This window comes from Quercus suber, unplaced genomic scaffold (genome assembly GCF_002906115.3).
Source record: "Quercus suber isolate HL8 unplaced genomic scaffold, Cork oak 2.0 scaffold_342, whole genome shotgun sequence".
In the NCBI taxonomy this organism is placed as follows: Eukaryota; Viridiplantae; Streptophyta; class Magnoliopsida; order Fagales; family Fagaceae; genus Quercus; species Quercus suber.
In genome coordinates this window covers 587,555-607,341 of record NW_027069794.1, presented here as the reverse complement: position 1 = coordinate 607,341, position 19,787 = coordinate 587,555, and the positions used below count along the sequence as shown (strand labels likewise).

The 19,787-nt window shown below is 34.0% G+C and overlaps 1 protein-coding gene across 1 annotated transcript; it reads left to right on the top strand.

The window, feature by feature from the left end:
• Positions 1-7,974: 7,974 nt before the first annotated feature.
• LOC111987937 (serine/threonine-protein kinase RIPK-like) lies at positions 7,975-18,261 on the top strand. Its single transcript, XM_065759798.1, has 11 exons — positions 7,975-8,157; positions 8,273-8,323; positions 9,488-9,569; positions 10,940-11,037; positions 11,570-11,748; positions 12,722-12,801; positions 12,834-13,455; positions 13,564-13,736; positions 14,399-14,620; positions 15,091-15,237; positions 17,801-18,261. Exons 2-11 carry the CDS (start codon positions 8,316-8,318, stop codon positions 18,176-18,178), a joined length of 1,989 nt encoding a protein of 662 aa, XP_065615870.1. The 5' UTR covers positions 7,975-8,157; positions 8,273-8,315; the 3' UTR covers positions 18,179-18,261.
• Positions 18,262-19,787: the final 1,526 nt, after the last annotated feature.

Below are 19,787 nucleotides of genomic sequence, written 5' to 3'. Positions count from 1 at the left end.
AACTCATTACCATTGTTATTTGACATGAACTATTCATCTATAGTATTTTTCTCGTGAGATGAATAGTAAAAAAGTCAAATTTACCATTTGCTATTCATCTATGATTCTTGCTACTCAAATAGTGACTATTTCTACCTATAAAAGGCCTATTTCTCTTCATTTGTAATTAAAACTTAATTTTTAACTTTCATATTCTCCATTACTTCTCCAACTATTTACTATTATAATCTTCGTTTTTTGCTGCTGGAAATACTTATTTTACTACTATTTCTTGTAAGTGTTTATTTTGATAATAATATTTAGTGTTAAGGATTTACTTTACATTATTATTTATCTTATCTTAACTTATCTTTATCTTATCCATAGTCTTAAAGCTCAATTTGTGAACATACCTTTAGGCCCTTAAAACCTTAACTCCCAAGCTTCCCCCATTAAAAAAAAAAAAAAAAAATCATGATCTTGGACCATTAGATTGAAGTTTTGTGATGATTTTTTCTTCTCGATCCATCATGTGTAGTTGGAAAATTGCAAGTTATTGGTCTTTCTTTGAGTTTTGGCCATAGCTTCTCTAAGCTAGACCCCTTTCCCCCAAAATGCGTTGACAAATGATGTGAGGATAGAGGGGTATTGCCTGTTCAATGGGTTGGCAGCATGGGTGTGAAGCTTCGAAAGTTAGATTATAAATCCCCATTACAGTTGTCTTGCCTTCAAGCCACCAGCTTGCTTTTTTGTGTTTTAGTGTGGTGTCTTTAGTTCAATTAACCAATTCAGTTTCCTTTGTTGTTTTCCCACACGTGCGTACAATAGGTTGACCTTGCACAAGGCTTCTCTCCTTCGTCTTTTAGTGGGTTGTGTTTGGGCTTGAATGGTTGGACCTTCTTTTAATCAAACGGATCCAATGCTTTGGTATTTTAAGACATGTGCATTGGCTTCACAACCTCAATGGGCTCTCACTGAGAAAGTCCATGATACAAAACATCAATATGCCAGTTCATATTGGACTTTTGATTCAAGTGAAGAGTGAGCCTATTTAGGACTTTGGGACCATTTTGTGATTCGAGCTTTGAGCTTTTTTTTTTTAGTAAATTCGAGCTTTGAGTTCATTCTTCAAATTTAGGAAAAGTGGTAGGCTATGAGCTCAATTAATTATATAAAGAAAATAGAGATTTTATTTGCAATCTGTGAAGTAAAGAAATAATGTGGGCTATAAATTTATTATATAATGTAGAGACAATATAGGTCATGAGCCCATCCCATAAAGTGAAGAAGTTTATGAACCATGAGCCCAATTTAAAAAATGTGGATCCTCAATTCTAAAATCCAACCTATGTAATTGTATCAAATTTGGGTATGTTGGAACTTCAAAGAAATTTCAAGATCCATTATTTACTGCTTGAATAAAATAGGTAATGCTAATGTGGGTGTCCAATAAAATTGTGGGGAAAAGGGACCCTAAAGACACATTAATATAATCAAAGGAAAATGAACCTTTATCCAAATGGTGGACTAACTAATGCATGAGGTATCTTAAAAATGAACCATTATCCAAATAATGGACTAACTAATGCATGAGGTATCTTAAAAATGAACTTCAAAGAAATTTCAAGATCCATTATTTATTGCTTGAATAAAATAGGTAATGCTAATGTGGGTGTCCAATAAAATTGTGGGAAAAAGGGACCCTAGAGACACATTAATATAATCAAAGGAAAATGAACCTTTATCCAAATGGTGGACTAACTAATGCATGAGGTATCTTAAAAATGAACCTCTATCCAAATAATGGACTAATAATGCATTAGATGAACTTTTATCCTAACGATAGTCAAATTCATATAATAAATTAATATGTTGAAGTCTCCTTGTCTTCGTTTAGGAATCAAGGCAAAGAACCTTTGTCCAAATAAAGTAATAATAATAATTCGTACAAGTATGCTGAATTTTGTTTTTTGTTCTAATTAGTTTATAGAACCAAGGGAAATGAACATTCATGCATTATTGGAAGAATTCATCTTGTTAAAATTCTCTTGAATCCCCGTCCTTGCAAAGCAGAAAGTATACCATGTTTCGGTAAAACTCAGCATCTATTTTGGTATTTCCTATCCAATAAATGAGTGACACATGTTTCAAAAAATCACATCAAACTATTTTAATAAATTAATCACTATCTTCTATACTATTGAGAAGATAAATTAATGATTTATTGGAGTAATTTAATATAGTTTTTTGAAACAGATGTCACTCATTTATTGGATAGAAAATACCAAAACAGATAATAAGTTGATATTACCAAAACATGGTATATTTTCTCTTTGCAAAGCTATTGGATAGTTTTATGCTTCACCAATGCCTCTCGCAAGCTATTAAATAGTTTAGACATGAATCTATTGGATTGACAATTCAAATGGATATTATTAATTTGCATAAGAAATATTCTATATTGGAGAAGATTACTGACATCTTGAAAATAATAGTAATGTTTCTTTGGTGAAAAAATCGAAGCCGATTACTGACATCTTTTCCATCATCAACTTTTTGTCTATTTCGGTTGACTATTCTTTCAATTTTAGCAGTTGGACACGTGCTATCCTAGTATCATCAACAAAGAGCATGCAACTCTAAGATACAAGTACTAGTTTGCTATTCAAGTATTCATACTAGGACTGAGGATGCGATGTTAGTTTTACTTTGTTGCAGATTAATATCATACTACTAGTATAAAGGAAAAGGTTATCTTGAATTTGAGCATTATCAGCTCGTGCAAAAATTAATGTTTATTTTAGCATAAAAATTTATTTTTTCTAATATATATAAGGTGAGACATGTGAGCAAGAGGTGAGGAAAAAAAAATAAATACAAAACTACAATAACTATATATATTTATGTAGTTATTATCGAGAAAATGGTTTTTTGCACAATTTTACATTGACTGATGTAAAGGTTTTGAGAGTTAATTGGGTAAAATGTGAGTTTTTATTTTTTTTATTTTTTTATTTTACATAGACCAATGCAAATTCTTTTACAATGATATGATAATCTCTCATCTTATCATTACCAAATGGATACTATACGAGAGAGAAGAGTATATTCCTATAGCCTACGGGGAGCGTGGTGACCAAAAGTTTATATTTAACTATTCCTAGTACAATGTAAACTTATTAATAAAAGACCTTTTATCACTAAAAACCAAAAGCTTATATCCTTGTCACTCACACACGGATCTTTAAGTTAGATTCCTCTCAAGAAAAAATGACATACTAACGTACATGAAATACAAAATAAAACGAATTAAATATGATGGCCTGGCATTCTTTGTAATACTTAATGATTTATAATATAGCTAAAGTGATGCTGTCTATTTATTAAACATGAATTATTTATTTCAATTATTATAGGTTCCAGACAGAATCAACAAATGTACTTTTAAACGTGGCTACTAGTATATCATAATGAAGTGATGACTGAATCAACTGCATAGCCATTCACATCTCAGCCATCTTGCTCATATAAAACATTTACTAATGACAGCTAATTTTGCCAAATAATATAATTTTTAGGAAAAATTTAAAAAAAACATTACTGGCCAAACTTAATTAGTTATGTAGCACTCTTTTGGAACTCGAATTCCAAACATTATGTTTGATCAAATTGTTCATAACACATGGAACTCGAGTTTGGTAAACTCGAGTTTGACAAACTCAAGTTTAAAAAAAAAATGCTACATCACTAATTAAGTTTGGCTGGATGCATTTATAAAATTATGTCATTTGCAAAAAAGACCGCTAAAGACAAAGGTTGAGAGTAGAGACACAAATTTTATTACAATGTCCAGCTTATTGATAGACAAATACCTAGCTGTCTATCATTACATAAAAAATTCATCCAAAGAACATTATAATAAACTCACATTCCCACGAGGACAGCTTTCTTAGAGCTTTGTTTTCATCAACCTCTTCATTTTTCTTGCATAGGACTTTGCACCATATAAGCAAAGGCTAAATTGGATCTTCTTTCAACAGAAGAAACTCCCGGGGTCCATTTTTCGGATATCCGAATATGCGCTCAAACTAACGTTTGAGAAGCTTGCATGGATTCACCAGTCGCCAGTCACCACCACTATTTTCTCTTATATTTCGTCTAAGCTTTCTATTTATCTGAATCTGTGAACATTAACAAAATCTTCTGTCTTCTTTGTTTATCTTTTGCATAAAATATCCTCTATCTTTTTCCTTTCATGTTATTTTATTCTTGACTTGTTTTACAAGATTTAAATGAATTCATACCTGCTCAAATTGATAATTATCAGATATTTATAGCCTTATTGATTCTATGCTTCTTCTCAGTTAGTGCACATGTACCTAGCTAGTAGCTATAAATATGGAAGAATATATAGAGCCATAATGGCATTTCATGCAAGAGAAATTTAGAAGATAAATAAAAAGCGTGTAGTGCAGGACTAAATAATCAAGTGAACAAGTGAAACCACTGCACATAAATATTTGAAGTACGTACTAAGCAAAGTTCTCTTAAGCATTGTATCATATTAAGAACTTCAAGAAAAATCATGTCTGAAGAGTCTCAGAGGGTACTGGTGATCCAAGATGCATCAAGGGATGTTAGTTATAGCGCAATCAAATGGACCCTGCAAGGCTTATCACTTAAGCCTGGAGATGTGGTTACACTTCTCGGAGTTCTTCACCATGTTAATAACCCTAGTACGTTTTCTTTCATGAGAGGGAAGCTGTGTAAGCATTCCTGCTTCTGTTTTTTTCTTCTTGCTAATCATCATCATCAAGCACAATTAAAATGACATGAAAGTATATATTAAAAATCACAGCTATATATCACAAAGAACTGATGTTTCTAATATTTCTATACCCTTTTCTTCTCTCTCTCTCTCTCTCTCTCTCTCTTCAGTGGGATACAAGAACAAGATGGATATCAATTCAATGTTTGGAGCCAACAGGAGAATTGTTGAGGAAGAACTTGCCAGAAGGAATGAAGAGTACCATAATGATGAGGAGATCCAGAAAATTGCTAAGGTCAGATTAAAAAGTTGTAGTCAGGCTTCATATTTTTCTAGTCCCAACTCATGAAACCAGAGAGCTGTATTATATAGGTATCAGAATCTACCCATAAACTCGAAACAAGAATTTACTGATTAACCCTACCTTCCAAAGGAATATACGGCCATTTACATGCAGTACATGTACTGGCACACATTATTATAACAAACCAACAATATCCACGGACCACAGTATTCCAACACATACAAGAATAGAATAGAAGCAGTAAAATTAAGGAAATAATAGAAGTATGAATTACTTTGTAGCAGCCAACCATCATATCATGTTTCGTTAGTTTCATTTATGCACATGACACGATACTTTCTGAAATCTCAACATGCATTATAGGTTTATAACCTCGACCTGCAAGCTTCAATAGATTTAAGTGACAAATATTGTCAATGATCATCTTTTAGTGTTAATTGATAGATGGAGTGATCACCATCTGAAAGTTTAAATAGCGTTGAAAACACTATGAACGTTTAGACCCCCAAACAACAAATTACCAATTCAAACTTTATATCAAACAATGTATGTGCGAAAAATGATAACAAGCTTACAACAGAATTGATAAACAATCTAAACTAATTAAAATCACACCCACAACAGAAATTAAATAGTAAAGATTAAGGGAAGAGAGATGCAAACACAAAGACAACACAACGATGTGTTATCGAAGAGGAAACCGAAGCTCTGGGCGTAAAACTTCTCCGTCGCCCTCTAAGCAGTCCATAATCCACTAGAAAATGTAGTTGAGATACATGAACAGCAATAGACCTTCTAAGCCTAATCTACCCAAGTACCTAAGCTCTCCAAGCTTTTTGCTCCAACGAGGTTGCGCCAAACCTTTTTCTTCTCTAACTTACCACATTCCACTATAGCTCATAGCATCAACTAATAACTATTGGTCCCTTCCAAACTGTTTCTCTTAGCACTAAAAGAATCTTCTCACAGACGTGGGTATGGTGAGAAAATGACTTGATCAAGAACCTCTCAAAGATGTATCAATGGAGAGGAAGAGAGTAGATGAATTTGAAGAATCTCTTAGGTAAAGATTGTGGATGAATCAATCTTGTTTTTCTTTAGGGTTTCTCTCTCAAAATTCTCTTTGGAATCTCTCTACATTTCGTGGGTTTAAGGGGTATTTATACTAGGGTGAGATAGGAATGTAAAGAGTCAAGTTTTTCAAAACAAGGCTAGTTGGCAGCTTGGTCTTGCAACTTGGCTGAGTCGCGAGCTCAAGCCGCGAGCTAACAGCCTAGCTAGCCTGGGATGTTTGTCCTGTAGTGTAACAGCTGGCGTGACTCTTCAACTCCCTTGCATACTCCACACGTGTGTCAACTTTGGCAGCTTGCCAGTTGCGAGTAACCCACGAGTCCAACCGCGAGTCTCTGCATCCTTGCATAATCTTGAGCAATTCTTCACACACTCTCACTTATTGCCTTTACATAATTCCCACATAAATACAGAGTTACTAATTGCTAAAATACAAGCAAATTTGGCACGGAATAAAGCCAACAAGATGGTTGATTAAATTCAACCTTACACCATCCTCACGGGACTACTCTGTCCATAATGGGACCTACAATAATTACGGAATATAAAAACTTCAAGCACCCAAAACATATAGTTAAAAAGTAACAACAACACAATTATGTTTTGAGTTTCCTAAAATATATCACAACTCTACATCTTTTTTGATTTTGAGCAAGATTGTCTATTGGTTTTTTTTTTTTTTTTTTTTTAACAAGTAAGGTTGTCTATTGGTTTCTTTAGAATCTTATATTCTTCCTTCAAAATCTTGTGCAATGGTTTCTGTTTCTATATATTAACAGATAATCAAGTTTGAAATTCAAAATTAACATCTATGCATGCTTTATTTCAACTAAGCAGGTTCCTGAAAGCCTAAGAACTATGTTGGATCATCCTCAAGGCTGGTCCAGTGCATCAAATAATTAACTTTCCACTGAAACCAAGTACCTTTAGTAGTCGTAGTAAATCAAATTATTTGAGCTTTTTATGAGCACATGGTAAAGATTGCCAAAAAGGATTCCATAAACTACACAGGCCAAAGAATTAAATTAAGTTGCCTCATCTGGATTGCAAATGAGACATATATGAATGAATAACCATGTTCCTGCAGGATATGAGTGATAAACTTCTAATATATTATTAACAGTTTAATAAAGTACTGCCCACATGATTCTTTTTTTTTTTTTTTTTTTTTTTGGAGAAGCAAAAAATGGGGGTTTTTATGGTTATATTACACTCCTGGGCAGGGAGTCAATGGCCTCGATCAGGGAGTCCGTAGTCGGTACCCGTTCTATACCCTCTGTGTGAGAGTCACCTCACATTTTATGAGTACACCTCACCACTAAGTTTACCCACCAACGAAAGCCTGCGGGCAGTGAGACTCAAATTTAGGTGTGTTGCACGAAGCGTCCGAACCTTACCCACTCAGCCAAGCCCTCGTTGGCTACTGCCCACATGATTCTTAGTATAGCAACTTATAGGAAAAGTTTGTTACTTGATCCCCTATCTATATATTACTAAAAATTGAAGCGTAGCATTTAATGTTGCTACGTTCACATTAAGCCACGTCAACCGCCATATCATTCTCATCCTATTTTCTGAATTTTTAATTCAATTTTAAAATAGTTTTTACCAACTAATAAAATACTAATAAAACTAAAATTATATTCAGCCCTATCTCTACTTTAAAGTCCACTTCTTATATATTTAAATCCACTATAAAGCCCAAGCCCATACCCAAAGCCTTTTCAACTAACTTCCTTTGTCAAACCTGATTGCTTTTCACGGTTACAACTTATGCTATTCCCTTACCTTCTGTTGCAACTTATGCTTTAAGTTTTCACGGGTACAACTTATTCATCATTTCAGGTTTAGTTTCTTCCCCTGCCCACCTTTTGATTCTCACGATTTCAGCTTCTATTCTACTGTTTCACTCACGATTTCATCTTCTGTTCTACAGTTTCAGCTTCTATTTTGGATTCTAATGGCAACCTCTCTGTCTTCCTTCCTCTCCGCACATCTATATAAATACTGATGTAAGCTGGGTGGTTCAGTTGAGGTATCCCTACATCCCAATTTCTTGCTCTACTATTTTGCTTAATGGTTTCTTTTTTCCTTTCTACGTTTGTTTCTGCCTATTTCATCTATGGTGTGGATGGTTTCATTTTTGCTAGGGTGTTGAATTTGTTACTGCTGGGTTACTTTCTAATACGTTACATGTCTAGGTATCCATACATCCCAATTTCTTGCTTTATTATTTTGCTTGATGGTTTCTTTTTGTAAAAATATATATTCTTTAATTTCTTTTATTTTCTCCCCTGCCCTTGAGTCCTTCTTTAGAAAACTGCCCACTTCTCTCTCTTTACATCTTCCTATATCTTTTAAATTTTGCTTTTGTTAGATGCACGCCAATTGTTTGATAAAATAGCTGAGTGTTTCAATTGTTTATTTATTGTATATTCAAAACTCAACAGATTTAGTATGATTATATGTTGCAGTTTTATTTTAAGATGGGTTGGTAGATTGTTTCCTAATTCTTAAGCATCTTCTTGCGAAAGTATATATTCTCTGTTGTCCCACCACCCAAATTGGATTATGCAACTAAACTAATAAATTTAATATCCATTGATATTTCAAAACCAGTGGTAGCTAGACTTGATATTTAGATGTACCCCATGATGTGGCTTGGTGACAAATGGGCATAGGTACAACTAACAATACAATACAATACAATTTGATGAACAAGTACTTCACCATTACTAGATGCAAAACAAATCAAGAGTTTGAATCAACTGTAAAATTTGAAATATCTCTGTTGGAACTATATGATTCTGGGTGTTGGTATTTTTTTTTTTTTATTTTTTTTTTTAACATGTTGCAATACCATTGGTCTAATATTCAGATTTTGAGATAACGTTAGATAAGATTGTAATATGTTCAGAGATTAGATATTTTCTATTGAAAAATATGACTGGTGCAAAATATCACATAATTTTTATCTATGTTTTGCAGCCAAAATGCTTAATAAAAGGTATTTATATTTTCATTAAATTAAATTGAGCAGTTTTATGCTCCAATGCAAAAAAATAAATACTATAAATTCAATTTGGGGTTTTCCTCATTAAATGTTAAAAATGGTTTTGTATTTTCTTAATATAATGAAAGATGCATAATGAGCATATGTGCATATAAAATAAATTTAAATGTAAATGTAAATATACCTTAGAGGGTATCAATATTTTAGTAATGATCTACATGTCAAATTAAGTTGCACTTTTTTGTAAATCATCTACAACATTGGTGGTTCACTTTAGGGTTAGCAATCAAAATTCATGAGTAACCTTGCACACCTTTTTATGGACTAAATGTTTTTTGAAATGTCTTTAAAGGAATTTCAAATCCAGGTTTAGGACCATGAATGATGGAAATATTTGGCATTGGGAGAGAAAACGACACAATGCACATTTGAAGGTTTTTCTTTTTAATCCCTTACAAAATTGGACTATTAACTCCATATGCATGTTTTTTTTTTCAAAGCAAATTTACATCATTGTAGTTCCCTCTCTTGGTGTATTTTACCCCACAACATTTATGAGGCCTGAGGTTCCCAAAATGATTTGGTAGGTGAAGGAGATTCCCTTTTGATGTAGCTTTAATGAACCAAACACACATCTAAGATTTGGTGGTAAAGTTGCTCTCTCCACTATGTCTACTCCTCTATTTCTTAGGTCGGTTTTTACTTAAAAACATTGGTTTTTGTAGCACAGATTGTCATCACCTCTGATTTTGAAGTTGGCCCCCTGTTTGATTGTCCCTTTTAACAGTCATAAATCATATATATTTTTACAAAAAATCTGTATATTTTTTTAGGAAGAAATGATGACTAACTAGATTCGACAAAGTTCCAAATGATTGATATTCTAAATTTCCAATAATGATTCTCATTGTCTTATATGTGATTTATCTAAGTTTGGTCTTCTTCATTCAATGCTAACATGCATATTTTAAGGACAACATAATTTCTAGAAAGTGTCTTATGCATTGAGGTATCAATCTACTGTTTATTTCTTTGAAATTACCTTTTCAATTCCCTAATGAACCCCATCCAGAGAAGTTCCAATCTTCAAAGAAATGTGCCACATTGGGTTGGTATATCTTTTGTGACAAACTCTACTGAGAGCTTGAAATCAAAGCATATATAGGGGTTAGTTACTGTGGAGATATAATTACTTTATAGAAGAACCTACTTGGGTTTCAACACTCTATTTCAGTGTCGTAGTTATGAGGTTACTTGGGATTCTAAGATATTTTGGCCATAATTTTCTTAAACTGGGGTTGCAATTGCTTAACATATTTTATGCTTTACTTGCACAGGGTAAAGTTTTAATATCATTTATCTTCAATTAATGAGGAATTCTTTGTAAGCATGACTGCATGAGTCATTAACTCACGTTGACTACAACCATGCCCTTTATAGACACTGCTCATCGCTCTTATCCGTTGAATAGTTTGGTGAACTGTTTGGATCGTAGCAATATGGGTGGTTAGTCGGTATATCATGTGCAGTCTAGCTCCCTGTCCAGAAATTTTTGTGCTCTCATAATAAACTAAATGCTATTGTTATTTGAGAGAGGTAGATTGTCTAATGTATGCTTATTGAGAAAAAATTTCTTTTTAACTATTAGTTAGGAATGAATAGCTTTTAGCTTTACCATTTGAGTTCTTAAAATAGAAATAGTATTTTTCACTATAGCAAATAAAAAAAATTTCCGCACATTGCGCAGGTCTGCGACTAGTTAATCTAAAGGTTGGTTGAATTATTTTTGCACATGAAATTTCAGATTGAATTCAATATAAAGGTGCATGCTGGACCTTGTCCAAGGACAGTCGCTCTAAACGCTGCCAAAAAGTTGAGGGCCACATGGGTGATACTCGACAGGTTAGTCATATCAAAACTGTTGATCTTAATCTGATGATTACCCAACCCTGTGTAAGTGATGAAATTGAACTTTAAAATCAACTTCTAACTTCATTCAAATATTGTAAGAAAGTTATTTCACGGAATTCCAAAAGAATTTTTACATGTATTAATTACGTAGACAGTAAAGTGCTTAGCCCTTTGAGAGAGAGAGAGAGAGATTATGGATGCTTATACACAATGTATTTTCAAGGAAAAAGCAGCTTATGTAAGAGAGGCATGCCATGACTATAAAGTTTTCTAGTTCACACTTCATACTCAGATTTTTAAAGCATGTTAGATGAAAACAAAGTATTTTCATGTAAAGAGTCATGCCATTAATAGATCTTCAAGTTCACACTTTATACTGCCAGATTTCTAAAACACATTATTTGAATTTTTTATTAAAAAAAAAAAAGATCTGTAATTTTAGTTTTAAATAAAATAAAATTATAAAGGCAATAAACTAATTTGTTCATGAACTCCGCTTTGCTTTGTATAATTCCTGGCATAGGCAAATAAAGCAAGACAAGAAGTACTTCTTGGAGGAGCTTTCATGTGGTATATCAAAAATGAAACGCAACAACAAGATTGTGCTGTTGAGAGGGCCAAAAGCTATAGGATACAGCAAACTGGCCGCAGAAAGCACTGTGGACCAAGTAACATATGGAGAAATGTTACCAGGGAGCCCAGGTGAAGAACAAACTCTTAGTAGTAAGTAGATTTAACAAAATATAACCTGAACCCTGTACATAAAAAATGGGTCAGTGATAGACTGGTAAGAAGTTTTTGACCCCTATGAAACACGTCTTTATGTCATCCTAAATCTGAGCCAAGTATTAAATGTTCCAGGTTAAAGAATTTTGAACCCAGACATGAAGAAACCTAAAAACAATTGGGTACGACTCCGTAGAAATAAAAGTTTTGTGCATTAGGTACAACCTGAAGATACCTAAAAATGTTATATAGAAGACCAAGCAATCAGCCCAAACCTGCATAAAAACAGGTTTGGCTAGGGAGTTTCCTGACTTGGAATTAATGAGATCAACCTGAGACAGACCTTATTAAATGGTTTGGGGGTTTGGGGAGAGGGTGTTCTAGTTGAAATTGAAAGTCACCTGTTTTGACCCACTGGTTTGACAGATCTAAGAGTAAGTTCAACCCGGACAGTAACAATATCCTACTTCATTATAAGATACTTGGAGATCTTGGAAATCGTTTCGGGGGTCATTTTTATGAAACTGGAGTAGGTTTGGTTCCATGATACACTAGCTAATGTCAAACAAAAAAATCATATTTTTGGAAGACCTTTCACCAATCAATTTATGAACACTCTTTAAGGGTGTGAACCTATGGCCGCTTTTAAAGAGTACAAAATATGAACAGTATCATTTTAATAAGGATCCACTGTAAAGTAATTACTCCTTTAATTGCTTGATACCTGATGACATACTGTAGCACAGTTGGATCGTGGCAAGTAAGTTTTCACCGTACAATCAATATCGACATATGCACTAACACATGATCAAAATGCAGACACAATGAACCCAATTCTTGGTGTCTAATTTGTATAATACATAGTTTCTTAGAATGATAACAATTTTTCCATGTCTAAAAATTGCAACAAGAATTTAAGCATGACTCCACATTATCACGGAATGTCCAGGTGATCACATGATCAGCTTAGACAAAGGACAATATTGTGACGATTGTCAGTCAACCCCCCAGTCATTTGACTTCTACTTTACTTTCTAAATTGTCACCAAGTGAACAGCTGATGTCCACTATGGTTTCAAGTTCAATTCAGGGAGATACTGAAGCCTCTAGTTCTAGTTTTATTGACAAATAAATGTTCTCCTTTGCCTATTCAAGAGGAAGAAAATGCTACAATTTCCGAACAAGAAGCAACAGGAGAGCGATCCCCATTTTTCATTGCTGATAATCAAGAGAGTAGTCCAAAAGAAGCATTTCATGCAGGGATCCCAGATGAACAACAAAGCAACAAAAGTGATTGGACGGAAGGATATGAGATGGAGGAGGAATTTGATAATCACATGTGTTCTATCTGCAAAGACAGGCGACCAAAAATTGGAAGGCTGAGAGACTTCACTTATGCAGAGCTCCAAGCAGCTACAAAAGGATTTTCCCAAAAGAACTACATATCAGAAGGTGGATTTGGTTCTGTGTACAGAGGAGAACTGCAAGGGTTGAAGATTGCTGTTAAGCAACATAAAAATGCAAGCTTGCAAGGAGAGAAGGAATTCAAGTCGGAAGTTCATGTACCCAGCAAAGCCAGACATAAGAATCTGGTCAGGCTGTTTGGGTCATGTTCAGAAGGAAACCACAGGCTGCTTGTTTACGAATATGTCTGCTATGGTTCCCTGGATCAACATCTCTCAAGTAAGAATGAAATAAAATCAAAAGAGCCCTTATATAGATATCCTCTGCAATAATTGCTATGTATGCTTTTTATGATACAATGCAAAATAGGAAAATCTAATCCAACAGGAATGTTTGCTGAAATGCTGCAGGACACAACCAAGGACCCCCCAGTTGGAAAAAGAAGGTTGAGAATAGCTAGAGGAGCTGCCAAAGGTTTACAATATCTGCATGAAAACAAGATCATTCACAGAGATATGAGGCCAAACAACATCCTCATAACCCATGATCATGAAGCACTGGTAATTAGCCAAATACATATAGCTTTTAAATCAGTTATTGATATCCAATCTGCCCAACGACCTATAAAGCATTTACATTGGTAAAACCAGCAAATGATTCAGCCTGGCCTTTATGCTGCATGTGACACATAAGAAAGACACCTGTTTGAACTTATGATATCTAGATTTGTCCCTTACATATTTTTAAAACAATCAATAATAAGATATATTATCATTAGTGCAAAATTCACCAGCTAGAGCAAAGTACCCAGCCAAGTGATACCACGTTGAATGATCTTTGGATGGGTTTGCTTACCTACATAAGTCCAAGATTGTATATGTTTGGTACTTCTTACTCCTGTCCATTGAAGGCACTGGATTTGAGAAAAAATAGTTGGACCAAGAAACATGTTAGATTAAAATATTAAATTCACCATTTCCTAATGATTTAAGTTTTTGGTACAATTAGTAATTTATCATGGTATCAAAGAAAGAGGTCCCAACGTGAAGGGGAGTATTAGATTAAATGACTTTAAATTCACAATTTCCTAACAACTTGAGATTTTGGGACAATTAGTAATTTATCAATACACATCAATATATGATTTTTTTTTTAACCGAATGCGCAGCGAAAACATACTACTACATCAACCTTCATCTAACATGTCAAATGTTTTTGTTAGCTAGGAGATTTTGGTCTTGCAAAAACCCAACGTGAAGACTCAGAAAAGTCCACAGAGACAACAGTTGTTGGAACCCTGGGATACTTGAACCCAGAATATGCAGAATCTGGGAAAGTGTCAACCAAGACAGACGTGTATGCTTTTGGGGTGGTTCTATTACAGCTAATAACTGGGAGGAGTACTACAGACAAGAAACTTGAAGGGCAAAGCCTTGTGGGATGGGTAACGAGCTTAAAACTTTAAATTTCTTATTCATATAAATATATGTCTGATACTTAATCTTAGAGCAATGCCAATAGATCCATTATTTATGATAAATTATTTTAGCAGTGCATTATGGTGAAAATTAGCAGTTGAGAATGGGAGAATTATCAAGCACATATATTTTATGAAAATCTCAATTCCTTAAATACTGACCAATTTATGTTTCCTATGTTCTGCTTGATTTTCAAAGAAAGCAGATATTTATTATTTTTGATGGGGGAGAATCTAAAGAAGAATAGAAATGAGCAAGAAGAATCAATAATAACACAAGTTGATCCTTATTATAAAATTTACAGAAAAAATTGCTTTAGACTAACAGTACCAGTTGCTTACCAACCTTGAATGATATGTTGAGGGGGAAAAAAATAAGGGACATAGGGTTTGATGTCACATTTCTGCATTATCTTCACAGGTTTCCTTATATACAGGCAAGACCACTACTAAAAGAGAACTACCCCCTCTTAGTCGACCCCAAAATAATGGACTCACACGATTTCTACCAACTGATTTGGATGGTTCTAGTGGCACAAAAATGTCTCACCAAGGATCCTAAAAAGAGATTAACGATGGATAGGGTAAGTCTGCATGAATCAAGTCTTTCTACAAAAGAAATGTTTTTTTGTATAAAAACTATGGCGTTAAGAATACACATGCTTGTCACATTCTTACATAAATCACCTAAGTTTTGCCTTTGCCAATGCGGGCATTGCATCTCCATATTTAAAGAATTCGATGGAAGTTATTTAGGAATTTGCAGATTTTGTAATCAATTATGTGTGTATGTATGTATATAGGTATGTAGGCATGTATATGGCTGGAAGTTGAGGCTAGTGGAAGTGCATCCACACGAACAGTAAACTAAAAATATCCACACAAGACCCAAAGTTTAAAGTGTTTTGATAAACTCTATGCTTACATCCATGGATAATGCCAACCAAAATCCACCATCAACAATATGGATTAATACAAACATAACCTCACAAATCTCACAAACACAAACTACCCCAAATCCGATTGCCCCCAATACCAAATCACATTCCTGATATTCTCACAAGCCCAAAACCCTAATACTCCCAATGATGCATTCTCACTCAAACAATAGACAAACTCTCAACTCACACACAATGCTCCCTCTCTCAAACAATAGATAAACTCTCAACTCACACACATGGGTGTCTTTCAACCCCTAAAGAATTACCAAACTATTATTTGAAGAAAACCAATCTATGTTCTTCTAAAAGTATTCTCCTATCCTCACCAAAGCCTTGAAACCCATAATACTAATTCTTATATAAGCGCAATTACATCAGTCTGTGCAAAGTTGTGCAAAATGAAAAAACTAACTGATTTTACATATTTTGAGCAAAAAACCACCCACATCAATGGGTGCAAAATTGTGCATAAATGCACAATTGCTACAGTAACCGTGCATATATGGACGGTTACTATAGCATGTGCATTTAATATTTTAATAATTTCTGGTTCGCTCCTTTTTTTTTTCTCTCTCTACTCCATCTGCAAAACTAACTCTCCCTCTCATGTTCTTTCTTCCTCTGATACACATACTCCCACAGACACAAAATCAAAAATCAACTACAAAAATAAAAAATCAACCACAAAATCAACAAAAAAAAAATCAACCACTAGAACAAAATCGTTGGATCAGTGATCAGATTATGGATTGGAGAGGCGATTTGGATCGGTGATGTGGATCGGTGTTGATGGAGATTAGTGATGGGTTGACGGAGATCGGTTTTGATGGAGATCAGTGATAGGTTGACAGAGATCGGTGTTGATGCAGATCAATGTTGATGGAGATCGGTGTTGATGGAGTGCTTGTAATGGGTTGACGAAGAAAAGGAAAGAAAAAGATTCTCCAAAAAAAAAAAAAAAAGAAGAAGAAGGAGAAGGAGAAGAAAGAGAGGTGGAGATAGAGATAAGAATGGTGTGAAGAAGAAGGGGGTGTATTCAGAGGAAAAAGAAGGGTTAAGTGGGGGTAGGTGGGAAATAATATAAAAAGTGAGGGAAAATATTATTTTAATAAAAAAGTGTGTATAATAAATAAACTGATATGGATGTTTTGTAAAAGTAATAGTGTAAAATAGAAAAAGTAGATTTTTGTGTAAAATAAATAGAATCTTTTACACAGACTAATGTAATTGCTCTAAGACTCATAACTCCTTTTTCTTGGAAATAAGGAATACCAAATCACTTCTTTAACAAATAATATATTTCCTTTCCATACCAAGAATACTCAAATAGGTAACAGGATTAGAATAAGAGTTTGAGGAAATTTCTATGTGTGTATGTGTCATTTTAAATTATGTAGAATAGCATGTCAAGGTTACCACCATTTACTTTAAGTAGAATAGCGTATGCCAAACTTTAACTGATTAATTTGAAGCAGTGATTTAAACTTTCTATAATGAATCAAACGAAATGGTTGCATTAATTTAATTATCACATTAGAGATTTTTGTAGGGATTTAATATGGCCAATATTATCAGTTATCACTAGGTCTTTTTACATTACAGATTCATATGAGAGATCAAGAGTGACTTGGCAAATCCATCTATCTTCACTTCTTCCGAGCATCCGTAGTAGATGTTCTAAAAATTATGCCATTTTACCACACCAAAAGCCTACTTTATTATTTTACCACATCATTTTACAATATCTCATTTATCAGATATTTTATAATTCAATTATATACATTAAAATAATATTTACTACGCATTAATTAAAATAATATTTATTATAACTCATCAACACAATCAACACATTAAAAATTTTACCACATGCATTCCGTACCGTGGCAAATTTGCCACGGTACTATTCAATGTTGCAAAAAAAATACAATATCCCACATTTGCTAAATGGCCTCAAATTGGGTTTGGTGTGGGATATGTGCCAAATATTTAGCATTTGGCACATATCCCACGTCTTCTGTGGGTGCTCTAGTGAATATTATCCCCTTCTAAAGATGTTGGGCTCCATGGCTGAAGCACCTAAATATTTATCTCTTCTACATTATCTTTGATATTTGTTCTAAGTACAAACTATTATTGATCACAGTAGTCATTTCTCATATCATTCAAATAAATCTAATGTCCACAGTTGTTGTACAATTCATTATAGGTGGTTGAATCTTTAGATTACATCATCGAAAAAAACCCAACTTGTGGTATAAAAATCTACTCCCCAGTAGATTCAGATTCAGCCTCTAGCATGCCAGGCTCTTGTGAATCAGAAGTTACCACGCCAGATATCTCCGAATCACAATGTGAAGATGGAAGCTTTAGTATAGGCCCTACGACGTCAATAAGTAGCACGAGTCAGATGAGTATAACACGTCCATCTTCACCTCCACCACAAACCAGTTCTTCAAGTAGTTCAAGCATGCCAACTTTGCCTGAACAGTCTACTTTGGGAGGTCAAAAAAGAAGAGAAAATCAGAGTGAAGTATCACAAAATAAAAGTGGGTTACGATATGATGAGATGCTCATGTATATATGATGATCCAGACATTCAGCTTCTGTGGCAGCAAATGGCAGTTAATAACTTAAACATTTCACAATTTCCAGATTTTTTTTTTCTCAGACTCTATAGTTGTACTAGCTAAAAATTAGTTTTGATAGTCTTATCTCATCTGTTAAGCATAAATTAAAAATAATAATAATAATAATATTAATTAATTAATTAATTAATTTTTTTTTTAAAAAAAAGCAGAAGGCTTGGAATGAGGAAGAAGGCGGGAAATTTTGATTAGACAGGAGAGGATCTATTCATAGCACTACTTAGTTTTGAATTTCAACATATGTAATGGTTTATCACATTTGAGGAGAACTCTGTACCATCAACTTAAACATGAGAAACAAATCATCCTCATAAATGAAAGTGTAACAGAAATTGAATACAAAGATGACCAAAGTAGCCTCTATAATTCAGGCAACAGATTGGTCACTCTTGTGGGGAGTTTTTCACCTTAACAGGATATGCAGTAGAATAGATAAAACTTGGGTATAGTTTCTTAAGTGCATTACGATAGGTTCCACAACTAAATTCAAACTCTTTTTGGTGCATTGACCAATGTTTTCTTTTCCAAGAACGGTTAAATTCAACATAACCATGTGTTTGAATTTGATTTGGGAAGCCTATATATTACATCTAAGGAACTATACTTAAGTTCTATCCTTAAATTATTGTGTCAAGGAGACACACTTATCCAAACTAGCACAAATAAGTAACACAATTCACTTTACCAAACTGACCCAGTTGCTTTTATTTTATAAGACACTGTTTTACAAAATACTAATTTATAATTTTCTGTTTTTGGATTAAATCACTCCAACCAAAATGACCCAATACGAGTATATGCCAAAGGAAAGGAAAAATGATAATACAAACAACCAACAAAACTAAGAGTAAGAAGAAAGACAATGACTTACAGGTAATCAATATATATTAATAATAAAAAAATGATTCGCATTTAGAGTATTGGAATCCATTTTCCAAATTCCATCAACCTTCCTTCCAAGTCACTGAGCTCCTCACCACATTTCAAGTACTCTTACAATCAGAGTCACCTTGGAAGAGAGAGGGGGGACTGAGAGAGACCAAAGACACAGTCTTTGGGGAGCATTGGGGGCCAAAATGGCCTTTTACTATTAATTTTCGAAATATTTGGCAAAAAAACACTGTTTTGGAAATAAACAGGGAACTACCACTTTTTCAAGTACTCGAGTTTAGTGAACTCAAGTACCCTATTTTCTAATTCCACCGTGGCATGCTGACATGGCAATTGGATTTAAAAATTCCGTTTGGTACTCGAGCTTTGTGGTTTCAAGTATTGTTTAAAAAAGTACCCAAGTCCGGTTAGCTTGAGTATGGCTGTACTACATTACTAATAACACAAGATTCAATTTTATTTGTTACTCTCACTTTTACTTCTCACTCTCACTTACCAGAAGACACTCTCACACTCCTTCACACACATACAAAGCCCAAACCCTCACACCATCAGCGGCAGAAAACTCGTTGGCGGCAAAAGACTCTCGTCGGCGACCGAACTCAACTCTCTCACTGTGAACACACTCTCACTCTTACTCTCCTTCACACCCAAACA